Source organism: Epinephelus lanceolatus, chromosome 5 (assembly GCF_041903045.1).
Source record: "Epinephelus lanceolatus isolate andai-2023 chromosome 5, ASM4190304v1, whole genome shotgun sequence".
Lineage (NCBI taxonomy): Eukaryota > Metazoa > Chordata > Actinopteri > Perciformes > Serranidae > Epinephelus > Epinephelus lanceolatus.
The window spans coordinates 6,541,486-6,555,114 of NC_135738.1; the positions used below are offsets into that span (position 1 = coordinate 6,541,486).

Consider the following 13,629-nt stretch of genomic DNA (forward strand, 5'->3'; position numbering starts at 1 on the left):
TCCTTCTATAAAACTGCAGGGATTATTTTTATACTTTGATCTTCCATGTTTCATGAAGCTCGTCTTTACTCCTCACGTTCCTTTGGAAAAATGTTCAGGATCTTTTTCCTTTGTGTCTTTGGAGCTACCTGCACACACCTGTTTAAATTAATGAAAACAAATGTTCATGATTTGTAGTAAATTGGTTAAAATATGCAAACCCACTTCCTTTTGAAGAAGCTGTGTAACAGAGAAGAAAGGCTGTATGGACTTGAATCCTGTCTCTGCTCAGAGCGTTGCGTCAGCTCTGCACGCTGACAACCAAACATGCAGCGTGGGTGCATGAATATTTGGCACAGCTCTGGCAGCCGGGCCTGTTCCCATGCATTTTTAATGGGGTCTGCCCCTCTTGTCCAACAGCAGGAAGAGGGTAACTGCTGGAGCCTGGAGTCTGAGCGCTCGCCGGCCCCCTCCACCTTGATGAATAAGTAAACACATTGAACCAGGCAGAGATGCAGTTGGTAAAACTCCCGGCTCCAAGCAACAAGATTTGCTTTCTTCTGGAAGAAATGCTGTTTACTAGATGATGATTCCACCGCCTGCTCCCTCTGAACTCTATTAACATTTTCCTCTGAGTCTGGATCCGTGCATCAACTTTAATTCTGGCTGGGAGATTGCATTTCAGCACCGCAATCAAACTCACAGCAAACCTTATTAAAGCACAAGGAGTCTCACCTCAGCTGAGATGTGGCTGTTTTAACGTGAAAGGTTTTTACATCAAATTATTTCTGATTAAAAACCTGAAAAGCTGCCGTCTGATTCAGCAACAGAGGAACATGATGTTGCCTGCCAAAGGTAAAACAATACATAAGATTTCACCTGAAGGCCTCCACACTGACTCTGCAGCTCAGTCCAGCTCTAAGCAAGTTTTTACAGCGTGCATCGCCATTTCAACGACAGCAGCCTCTGATAAACCATCTGTACGCAGCCTGACCAGCAAACAGAAGACAGACTATAGTGGAGCGCTGTAGAGCTGAAGAGCAGATATTCTCCTCAGATGTTGGTGGAGAGTAAAAACAGAGCTCAAAGAGAGGAAATATTAGACTTTAATTCATCAAGTTGCAGAAACACAACTTTAGATGTATGACAGTGTCGCTCCGTGTCTGCTGGGTGTGCAAATGAGCAGCTGTTGTTGTTGTAAACACACTTTCTTCACAAAAACTATAAAGTCAGAACGTGTGCGCTGCCCCCATGTGGCGGAAAAATTCAGTTCATGCAGCTTCAGAATTTTAAAGGGAAATTTCAGTTTATTTCAACCTGTCTCCTATTGTCCTAAATTTGTTTCAAGTGACTAGTGACATAAAAATAATAGTTAGCATGTTAGGCACGGTATGAGATCGCATGCTGTCTAAGCTACGAACTATCTTGGACAATGTCTCACACCCACTCCACCATGTGCTGGTCAGGCACAAGAGTACTTTCAGTGGGAGACTCATACCACCAAGATGTACCACTGAGCGCCACAGGAAATCATTCCTGCCTGTGGCCATCAAACTGTACAACTCCTCCCTCTGAGTGGCCCTGAGGCTTTTTCACACACTGCAATAATTTAATTTAACTTGTGCAATAACCCCATTCACCCTGACTGTTTATATTCTGTTTGTGTTTCTGTGTAAATAATCTTGTTCAGTTTACAATATATATATGTATATATATATATATTTATTTACATTTATGTTTGTTAATAATTCCTGTTTATTTAACTATATATTTGTTAATACTATTGTTTAAATTTCTTATATTTTCACGTATCTTTCCTCTCTTGCAAGGAGCACCTGTAACATAAATAATTTCCCCTCGGGGATCAATAAAGTATTTCTGATTCTGATTCTGATTCTGATTGTTCTCGTGATATTTCGGCCGCGCTTTGGAAAGCAGAGCTAGATGGTAAACAAACATGGCAGCACACCGGTAAGGTAAGACAACACGTTTACATGTCGTTTTCTATATGTTCTCTGACATTTATCCTAACGATATGAGGCGGTCTTTGTGGAAAAAAAGCTTGTTTAGTGGACTAACTTTGCACTTGAAGGTTGCCCGTTCACTTACGTTTTAACAGGTCTGACGCTACTATGCGCCCCGGCTGTATCTAGGCTAACAACTAACATGCTAACTATTATTTTTATGTCACTAGTCACTTGAAACAAATTTAGGATGATAGGAGACAGGTTGAAATAAACAGAAATTTCCCTTTAAGAATTTTTCAGGTTTGAAACTGACAGATAATCTGACTGTATTAACGTTTTGTTTCATGACTTTACTCTTTGCTGTTTTAATTTAAATTTTAATTTCAGATATTTTGTCTGACTGCTGTTCTACACATATCTCTGAGAGCTTTAATAAAATCTCTAAAACAAGTTCTCCTGTCAAATCAAAAAGTAATTTAACTATTTTTTGATTCATATCGTTAATACATATCATTCAGACAGTGTGCTGTAACTCTCATTTTGTCCTCTTCTCATTTATTGAGACATTAATTGAAGAGTGCAAACAGACTCCATAAATAAAGACTCAAGGTTAAAAGTGTTTATTACGTTACGTTCAGCTAAATTAGAATTAATTTTTAAAAGTTAATTCAAATAAAATCAGTGAAAACATTGAAGCAAACATCATCAACATGATCTCATCATGCGCACTTCATCAATAGTTCTCCTGCCACTCCAACACACACTCCAACACACACCTGCACACACTCCTACACACACTCCTGCACACACTCCAACACACTTGCACACACTCCAAACCAAACACAAACAAACTCAGGTCGGTGTGTGTCCGTCCTCTCCTGGATGTCAACAGTCAGATGAACAGTTTGTTGTTCGACACACAGATTATTAAAACAGAATCTCATTAGAGACACTCAGCACCAGTTTATCACACATTCATTTATTTGGTTTGTTTTCAAAGCATTTCCCTTCATTATAATTCAGTGTAGCATATGGATTCACTGTGACTGTTACAGCTGTATGTTTTAATATTAGTTATTACAGGAAGCTTAGATACAGTCAGGAGCTGTGTTTGTGTGTGGACAGACGAGTTTTTTTTTTTTTTGATGTGAAAACTGTCTGTTTCATATTAAAATGGATCAAACGTGCCTGATGTGAGACAACTAGGATTTGTCCCCAGGTTCAATGTAAACTCTGACTTATCCATCTGACTGTTAAGAAGCAGAAACTTCTTTCTTCATGTGCAACATGTTAGTCTGGAGGTTTAAACTGGTGTCCTCTCACAGAGTTGGTGATTCAAACTAAACTTTCATCTCTGTCAGAGAAAACTGATCTGAGTTCAGACTGTTTACTTACAGCACAGCTACACTCACAAATAACTGAGCCTCCTACCTGCCTGTCAAACACCATCAACCCAGAAACCTTCTCCAGTCTGGACTGAGTGGAGTCCTGCAGGGTGAAGCTGTGAAGTCCGGCGGCCACTGGCTGCGAGCGGAGCTAGCTGCTAACAGCCACCGCTGCAGCTAACAAACTCCACAAATCCATTCAGCAGCTCCACCATCCACAGTCAGACACACACTGCTCACTAGTTGCTGCTGAATTACAGCTCACAACTCGCACCAACCCAAACATCCTGGTGCAGACTATTTACTGGAGTTTACCAGCCTGTCGCTCATCAGGCATCTGAAGAGAATTACAAGCTGTCAGTGTCCGACAGTCCACCACCAACATTTTATCTCGTCTCGTCAACAAAAATAAAACGTAATTTCATCTTAGTTTAATTATCAGGATCTACCTTTAGTTCGCCATTGTCGGGTTTTTGTCGTGGGAAAAAGGTTGTTGACAAAAATGTTGTCGTAGCTTTCATTAACAAAATGTTCACTGTGGAAGCAAAGTTTCCTTCATGAACTCAACATAACGTGAGGAGAGTAACTGACGTACAAATGATTATTTGAGTGTAACATTTTCCTTTAAAACTCAAACTTAAACTCCCAGTCCCAGAATCCTCTTCAGATGATCATTAACCAGAATGATCTCATCTCTGCAGTCAGTGATGTCAGAGCGTCTGCAGACTGCAGCTGCACAGTGATTAAAGGAGTCTTTGAGCAGACACGACTCTGTGCCTGTGAAGCGTGGCGTTGTGTGCAGCAGGCCTACAGTACATGTAAATTATATCTGGAGTGTATTTACCTTTCAGGTCAAAGACGAACATGAAAGGCTTCTTCAGTCCCAGCGGTGGCAACTGTAATGAGGATGGGCTCTCCTCAGCAGTCAGTGCTTTGACCCACATTAGCTCTGTGCCCAAGGCTGGCTGAGGCAGGATGGAGATGGAGAATAATAGCTGGATATAGTGTTGAAGACGCGCATTGTATATTAAATTATATTCACAGAGTTCCACACGGCTCTGTGAAGTTCATAAACTAGAGGGGATTTTAAAAAACCATTAACAGCCTTTGGCACAGATTCCCGAGCACGTCTCGGCTCCAAAACATCTCACTGCAGACGCATTATCATTATTACTGCTCAGGTCGCAGTGGGCGCCCAACTTTCAAGAAATGTGAAGGGAAATAACTCACTGCTTTTGTTATACGAGGTCAGACACACACACACACACGCAGAGAAATGAGCTTCACTTAGAAATAAAAAGATAAATCAGCAGCTGAAAATGTAGAAATGTGTGAAGTGTTCAGAAATACGAGGAATCAAAGTCTCACAAACTGAATCACATTAATAAAGTGAAACACTGATGTTCCCACAGACAGTGCTGCTGCTGCAGATCCTCACTGCAGCTCCACGTGTTTTAATACAGTGGTTCCCAACTGGTCCGACCACCGGGTCCACACTTCTCCTCAGGCATCACTTCAAGGTCCACAGACTTTAATATATATAATATATTCCGCATCATACATGTATTTGGCTACTTTGTCGAGCTGGTTAGCTGTCTCTGTTAAGCAGCTGTTGTTAGTCAGTTGCTCTACAGCAGGAAACAGCACTTCAAAATAAAAGCTTTGTGCCAGAAATTCACAGTAATTCAAAATAAAGTGTGTTTTTAACCAACAACAAGTTTGCAAGTCACCTGCAGTCCATTCAGAATGAACCTGCGACCCACTTTTGGACTGTGACCCACCAGTTGGGAACCACTGTATTTATATGCAGCTGAAAATAGTCCCAACAAATGCACCAGTCAGTCGTATTTTGAGTATCAGTTTGATCAAAACTACAGCGACCAGCTGTTGTAGGAAATCACTGAGCCTTTAATAACAGATCTAACTGTATATTTATGAGCTGATGAATAATGTTTTTGTCTTGAGTAGAAGCAAACAGGTTTGGGACTCAGAGACACAGATTGAGGAAGTCTGAAAGTTTTAAAGGAACAAACGTCATTAGTTTTTATGAGATGTGTTGACGATAAGAAAAATACAGCTTTATCTTTAAAGTGATAAATTCTTACAAAAATGCAAACATTAGATTATAAGATCTTATAACGCTGTATATGTCATATAGGTCTGCTTCTTGTTGTGGATCACTGTTATATATTGTACTCTGTGTGTGTGTTGTTTCTGAGGCAGATGTGCCGTTGATGGACGAATGGATCTGTTGTTTGGCTTCAGTCTTGACCTGCAGACGCTGTGTGTGATGTTTCAGGCAAATTTCCCTTTTAGGACAACAGAGTCTGTCCCGTTCTTTCTTTACTGAATTGTTGAATTGAAGAAAAATCATGAATTCAAACATTCTTTTGTCAACACTGTTTTGTCATCTTATTTTTTTCTGAATTCTGTCGCTCAGACAGATTAAACGTACAAACACGTCCACAGACTCAACCAGTTATTTGAAGTAAATGTTGATATCGTCCCAAAATGCATCTCAGATTATAGCTTGTGTTACAATTTGACTTCCTGTGAAATTGCAGGTTGAATAATATGAAACCACACACATGCACTCAAACATACAGCTAATGCTGGAACAACCATCTGAACCGTCAGCTCATCTCTAGAAACAGATATCTGCGTATTAATAAAGGTCATTTCTTTAAAAAGTTGATATAAAGCGCCCCCGTCTTCAGATGGAAGCAGATAGGTCCTGAGATTGTGTTTCAGCTGGTGCGTTCACCTCTGTGCACACACTCCACCTGCAGCTCAAACATGATTGGTCTCAGACTACAAGGAGAAACCAGAACGCTTTTGATACCAAAGTCTCGTTCCATTAATTCTGCGTACGTACACAGAGATCTGTTTATGGAGATTAATATCAAAGAAAAAGTGTGACGAATAAATGACACAAAAAAGCAAAGTACAAAACTGTTCATACTGGCAGCCACTAAAATTTGGTCCATCTTTATGGTGATGTATGATAATGTATATTTTAAATGACTGATAAATGGCGTCTGTGTATCGATACGATATCACCATGCAAAATACCGTAGTACCATGCTGATTTTTTTCAGGACTTCAGGCACGTGATGTGTCTGAATTCTGTTTCTGATGGACGTGTTTACTGAGCTCACAGCAGAGGAAACATAGGAACAGTCTCCACCTGGTCAGCCTGACGTAAATGCATCAACTTGTGTATTGAGTCAATAACATGAAGCAGCTGTCGTATCGATGCATCACTGCAGTCTCATGGCGCTGCAGCAACAAGTTTCCCATCCATCTCTTGTATTCCTTCATTTATTCAGAGGAGAGTTTTGCTGAGAGAGCACACAGTGTTTCACACAGTTACACACTCCCAGTGCAACCACAGCCTCTGACTGGTGCAGGCCTCACTGCTGCTGCTGACGCAGACTGGGATGAAGTGCCTTGCTGAAGGGCACCTTGATGCAAGTGGTTGAATTTAAAGCGTCACTCGTTCGTCCTCCACAATCAGACTCTCACAGCTGGTTCTGGTTATTGACTCTGAAGCCCTGCAGCAGTGAACTCGTCTCCTCCAACTCTGGTTCAGCCTGCAGGCCGTCAATTTCCCAAATTACTGCTCAGATCAGACTCTTTTTTTCTGGCTGTTAATCTTCATTTCAGGATCTGTTTCCGATACGACCTGGTGGGGATGTTGAAAAAATCTATAAATGTGCAGAATCACAGCAACACAAAGACATTTTCTGAAACACCTGAGGTTGTTCTGATCACATTTCATCCGTCTTTGTTGCTCCGTAACAACTTTCTCTGACGGGAGGTTTAAACCATAAAGAGCTGAAAACATTTATATCGAATCATCCTGCAGAAGACCCTGAATTATTTCTGATGTCGAAGTCTTTAAAGGAGCACTTCACTGATTCTACATGAAGATCAGGTAACTCATCGACAGTAGAGCTTCTCAGCTTTGAAAACTGTTGTATAATGTGTGTTGTGGCTCTGGAGCAGTTTTCTAAAGTCTCCCAAAAATAACTGCGATGATGTTGTTGAGGTTATCGCTGGATACTACGAGTTAATAACAGAAGGACTGCTGTACAAACTGAGGCCGTGGAGTTTGAAAGATACGAGTGTGTGCATGGCAGCAAAGGTCTATGTAGAGGCTCTGTGGATATACTCAGTGATTTCAAGCATCAGGAAGTTAAACTGGAGTTACAGCAGCAGAGATACGTGTTTAATTCACACAGAGAGAGGTGTTAAACAGGTGGAGCTTACAGGCGTGTTCTTGCTGTGTATGTAATTTGCATGTTGTTGACGGCAGTGATCTACTTTAACTCTGTTTTGTTTAAAATTAATAGCATTAGTTCAGGGAGGACACGATGTCCAGCTCAACTCACATCCCAGCCACATCAGCTGGTGGATCAGCTGATAGATCACATGATTATTTTCTATGCAACCAATCAGCAAATCTCCTTCTCTCGCCTTATTTAAACTGCTCTGGCCTGCCTACTGTTGCTGCTTCCTCCGCCAGCCGCTTTGCAACCTGCCTCCATCCCAGCTCCTCCTTTTCATGTTGTGTCTGACTTAATAATGTTGTTTCTGTTTGTCATTCATGCTCCCTGCCTTGGGCTTTCCTCGTATGCACATGGAAGGGCAGAGGTGATCAACTTTGGTGATCATCTGACCTCTAATCTAGCGCCATAATCAGGTCAAAATTTTAAGCTGTCCAAATACCTGTAAAACTAATGACATTCCCGTCAGCCTCAGCTGGACTTAGTCTGTTCGTTCCCAGTCACAGTGAAGTGGAGCTACAGGTCCAGCTGGACGAGGACATCTAACTGGCCCACTGTCCTTGTCCCAGTATACAAGCACGGGAGGGGAATCCATTTATTGACCCAAGTATGTATGACTCCTCTACGATAGGTGGAGATATGCCCCCTTTCAGCTTGTTAGTATTGGACCTTTTTCCTGTTGACCTATTACGTCACAGACCAAACAATGGACAAACAAGTTAGCTATGGTTAGCTAGCAGCTAACTGGTACCATGGTGGACAACTTTACAGCTCTGTACATTTGGTCCGTCCAAAAAGTCACGGCTCTGGATGTAGATTTCTCCATGTTGTTACTGGCTTCTTCTTCTCTTACACATTTAATGCTATTGGACTTCTGGGTCAAAGCCCGGGGCGGGAACTGTGGAGCATGCTCAGAGCGCCTCGGCCAGTTTGGGTCTGATTGACTGTATACATGCAGGAGTCACATTATCTGAGTGTGTTAGTCCCACTGTGAGAAATTCACTTGAGGACCATTTCACTCACACTGACATGTTTACAGGGATTTTAAATAAATCAATTTTCTCTGTCGTCATGGAAACGCACTGACTGTCTGTTGAGGAGTCTGTGTCCGCTGGGAGTTATAGGCTCCCAGGTGACACAAGAAGAAATATTGTATGAGATTTGGATTAATAGGATCTTAAATCACCACTTTAATTGAATCAGTTGATCCTTGTTTTAAACGTTTTTTAAATGCTCTTGTTATAAAGACCTTTGTGATGCTGTTCATGCATGAAAGGTGCTGAATAAATAAAGGTTATTACCATTTTTTCTGCCGTATATCCCATAAAGCCTACAGACTGGATCTTTAAAATTTGGTAAAGTCAAACATTAGAAAACAAACTGTGGTATATTCATGTTGAGGGCTGGAGGGACGGTGTGTTAATTCCACTCTGGGTTGAAAGAAACATGGCTGTGCAGCTTTCTGCTCTTTAGACTGATCAGAAAAACATCACATTTATGTCACATGGGAGGATAAAATAAAAGCCTTTATGCTGCGGAATAAACAGAGCGTGTGACTGCTGGCAGCCTTAATGTGCAATTTAAGAGAGCAGTAGTCCCTAATTTAATCAAATGTGCTGCAGTGCTCCGACGTCTGAGGACAGTTGAGGCCTGAACCATAAACACAACGTGTCCACATCACAGAGTCGAAGCTGAGGAGACGGAGAGCTTCGAAATGTTTCAATCATCCAACTCAGCTTCAGTTTCCTTCTGTGATATTGACCCTGTAAACCAGAAGTGTATTAATGTACTGCTGTAATTCCCCCTTTTTCATTTATGAAACAAAAGATTAGCGGACAGGACGGAGCTCGTCTGGTTCTCTGCTCCTCACTCGTAAAGACAAAACCTCCCGTGGGACGTATAACAATCTTTAAAGCTGAGGCTCATTGGTATTCCTCCCTGCCTGTTATTATTTTTCTGGCTCTAATCTAAAATGACTTCAGTCGTAGAAATGAGCTCACGGCTCGCTCACGGCTCGCACACACACACACACACACACACATAATTTGCAGAGGAATAAAAAACAACAGAACAATAAAATAACTTGGCAGAGAAGCACTTTAAACTAAAGCAAACAGTCCCAACAAATGGTGCTTATTTATTCATAGAGGTAGCCTCATTTCCATATAAATGTACGTGACCTATGGGAGGCTTGTTTGTTGTTTAGATTCGCTCTGAGAAAGCAAACAAAAATCTAATTTCTTAGCAGCATTTTCTGCGGCGGACAAAGCATGTGGCCATTATTCCTCCTTGTTAGATATTCTTTGGTCGTCTCAAAATCTGATTTCGCAGGCTGCTATCTCAAATAATGCTGTGTGTGTGTGTGTGTGTGTGTGTGTGTGTGTGTGTGTGTTTGAGACTTTCATAATATTGACTCGCAGCTGTCATTGTGTTTCCACTTACTCCTGCCGCTGCATCTCTCAGGTGGAGCTTTTTGGTGGCAGAAACACAAAATGGCTCTCTCCTCCGGCAGATGGTGGAGGATTTTTTTCTCCTCTCTTCGTAAAATGGAACTCAAGCAACTAACAACACAATGAATAATAAGTTGTTTATTGAGTTATTGGGCCTGGCGGCAGGCGCTCAGGCCTGTGCCGTAATTGTCCCTGTCACCGGGGAGCTCACGGTTTCTCACATCGAAGGCTTCGTTTGTGTGTTACGCAACATCAGAATTAGGGAGGGTGTCGTGGGATGTGTAGTTTTTTAGATGAGGTGCCAAATAGGACAGATAGTGAGCAGGGTGATTCTTTTTTTACTTAAAAGCCTGTCAACACTCGGAGTAAATATCACAGTGAACACGGCTGCAGGCGTTTGTTTTCTATCGGGAGACGTCACTGCTGTTTATTAAGTTTTGAAACATGGAGCACAAACTGAACAGATGAGTGACGTTCCCCCTCGTGAGCGCTCAGATTAACGACCGAAATGATCCGTTATTAGCAATCACTCTGCTTAATCCAATGATGAACCCTGAAATCAGCCGTCTGTATCAGTGTGTCGGCGCTGATGGTGGCATCTGTCACGCTGAGCACCTCATCACAGCCCAATTAAAGATGAATATCCATCCACAGCTGTGATTGATTCTGCAGGCCTGCGACTAATGATTCTTTTAATTAAAGCAACACTAATCAATAAACAACAGATCACATGACTCTGATGTGAGAGGAACAGTGAGGTATCATCTGACGCTGCAGCTCCTCTCAGCGCTGTGCGCTTTAGCTGCTTTTAGCTCGTTGTTTTGGTTTTGTTTTCTCTTCCTGCTCCGAACAACCAGCAAATAATTAAATAAATAAACCATCACCAGATGTCAGACGAACAAAGTCAGAGACAAACACTGAACACAGTGGAGCATTTAGCAGCTGTAGAGACAGATATTCCCCTCAGGAGGTGGTGGAGACCAAACCGGAGCTAAAAGAAGAGTGAATGTTGGACTTGTGTTCATCAGGTGGACAGAAACACGACTCTATATCTTCTTAATGCAACAACATGGCTGCTAATACATTAGCAAATTTATAAGGTCAATGTTGTGTTTTCAGTTTGTTCTGCATCTCCAGCTTGAAGAAAAAAATTAATTATCGCTGCTTTTATGATTTTATAATTCTTCTTTTTAAATTCCTCAGTGCCAGAGACAGCTGCGGCTGGAGGCATTATGTTTTCAGGTTGTCTGTCCATCCATCTGTTCCATCTTTGTGAACGCAATATCTCAAGAATGCCACAAGGGAATTGCTTCAAATTTGGCACAAACGTCCACTTGGACTGAAGAATAAACTGATTAGAATTTTTGGTCGAAGGTGAAAGGTCAGCTTGACTGTGACATCATCATGTTTAAACGTCATATCTCAGGAACAGAAGGGGAGACATTTGGTCAGATACTGAATTGAAACTGTGCTGATTGTATAGATCATACAACCACAGGGTGGTTTGTTTGTTTGTTTGTTTTCTTTGTTTGTTTTCGTCAATTCATTTGTTGCTGATTAAATGACTTAAATAATTAATGTTATAAAAATTCAGTTGAGCGACTTATTTATCAGTAAGTTGAGTAAGTGTCATTAGATTCACAGCAGCATCTGACTGATCCTCAGTGTTAATGTCAGAACAGAAACAAGGATTAAAGTTTAAATACAGATCCAGTGTGTAGCTGCCTGTGTGTAACTGTCTGTGTGTAGCTGTCTGTGTGTGTACAGTCTGTCACATGTCTTTATTTTAATGACCATATTTCTGTGTTTTATCTCTGATCTGCTGCAGTGATCTTACGGCTCATGTGGAAGTCTGTGGACAAGATGAGGTGTTTCAGGAAACGATCCATGTTGCCCTTCCTTGGCTTCCTCATCATCTTCCTCCTCTTCTTCAACCTGTACATGGATGATGGATACGTGCTGGTGAGATCGATACCTGTGAACATCTGTCCAGTTACTGGAACTTTGATTTTATTACTGGTGAAAAATAACTGAGTACATTTACTCAGGTACTGAACTTGAAAACAAGTCTGAGGAACTTTACATCAATATTTTCTCGTCGTGTCACTTTATACTTTCACTCCGTCACAGTTCAGAGGGAAATGTTGTACTTTTTACTGCAGGATATAAATTTGACAAATAAAGCCTCATTTCCATATTAATATTTACTAGTCCATACCCATTGAGTGCACAGTTGCCCACGTACAGTTTCACATAGTGTGTGTTTGGGATACAGGTCATAGGAAATTGCAGATTAAATAGTCAACTGAACCCATTAAGAAGAGCAATGTATTCAGACAGAGTGTTTGTGAATTTGATAGTATGATTGCTTTATTGAATGTTCAGTAGTACCATTGCCAAAAGTGGGAAAGTTAGTGGGCTAAAACTGTACATTAGTAGTTGAGGTAGCACGTTGAAAGGCGGATAGTTAAAGTGTTTATATGTTGTATTGACTTAAAAGTGGGGCGCACTGGTAGTTCACATGGGAAAGGTGCGGCTAGCCCTTGTTGCAGCGGGTCCATGTCATTGGTCCGACATCCCATTAGTCCGCCTGTCCGCGGTGCTGAACGGCTTATTTCTACCTTGATGGTGCGCCGCGACTGGCTCTGGGTCAGCTGGGAAAGGCTTGAGGCGAAGCAGACTCACAGCTTATGTGTTTGTCACTTTCTTTTTCATTTTAACCCACACCATGATCTTTTCCTGACCCTAACCAAGTGGTTTTTGTGCCTAAACCTAACCAGACCTTAACCACAGGGCATCATGATGATTTCGGAACGGACTTCGGAACAATGGGTTTAATGTGGTCGGAACAATGGGCTGTCGGACCAATGGGCAGTTCCCATTGCAGCAGCATACCATACCATGACAGTCATACCAAAAATTAGAAAAAAACAAAAACATTGGTCCACAGGGGGAGCCACAGCGATCGGTCACATTTTAGCCATTTTTAAGCATTTTTCTGTTGTTATAGCGCCACCCAGTTGCCAATTAGAGTTAAATTTCTCCAGTCACCTTGAGGCACCCTGTTCTACATATCTACCATGTTTAGTAAAAATCGATATGGCGGTTAGGCCTAGATAAGAAATTAGCTCTCTAGCGCCCCCATTTTGTTTGATGGGGTCAATAATGGAGGGGTCCCCTCAGATTATGTGTGGTCATATGCCTACAAAGTTGCGTGGTGATGGGTGAAACCCTTGAGATGTTATACACCTTTATGTGATGAGCCACACCCTCCGCAATATTCATTGCCTTATAGAAGCTCAGTTTTAGTAAGTTTTCCAACTTTTGCCAAGAGGGAACTTTAGATATTGGTCCCTAGATTATGTTCACCCAGTTTCATGCAGATCACTCAAACTTCCTAGGAAGAGATCGATTTTAAGTGATTTTCAAAAAAATCAAAATGACAGAAAATCTATATAACCAGAAGTTATGGGTTCTTGAGGCAAATGTGTTCCTCATGAGGAGAGGCATCTCTGTGCAAAGTTTCATGTCTCTACGACATACGGGACATGAGATATGC

At 41.5% G+C, this 13,629-nt stretch overlaps 1 protein-coding gene across 4 annotated transcripts in view; it reads left to right on the forward strand.

Annotated features, from left to right (window-relative positions):
* Positions 1–13,629, forward strand: part of LOC117262063 (alpha-1,3-mannosyl-glycoprotein 4-beta-N-acetylglucosaminyltransferase C-like) — a 54,742-nt gene that overhangs the window by 38,931 nt on the left and 2,182 nt on the right. For all 4 annotated transcript variants that reach the window (XM_033634705.2, XM_033634707.2, XM_033634706.2 and 1 more), the window contains one exon: positions 11,899–12,032. In XM_033634705.2, the coding sequence (XP_033490596.2) occupies positions 11,899–12,032 (134 nt within the window). The remainder of the gene's footprint in view (positions 1–11,898; positions 12,033–13,629) is intronic.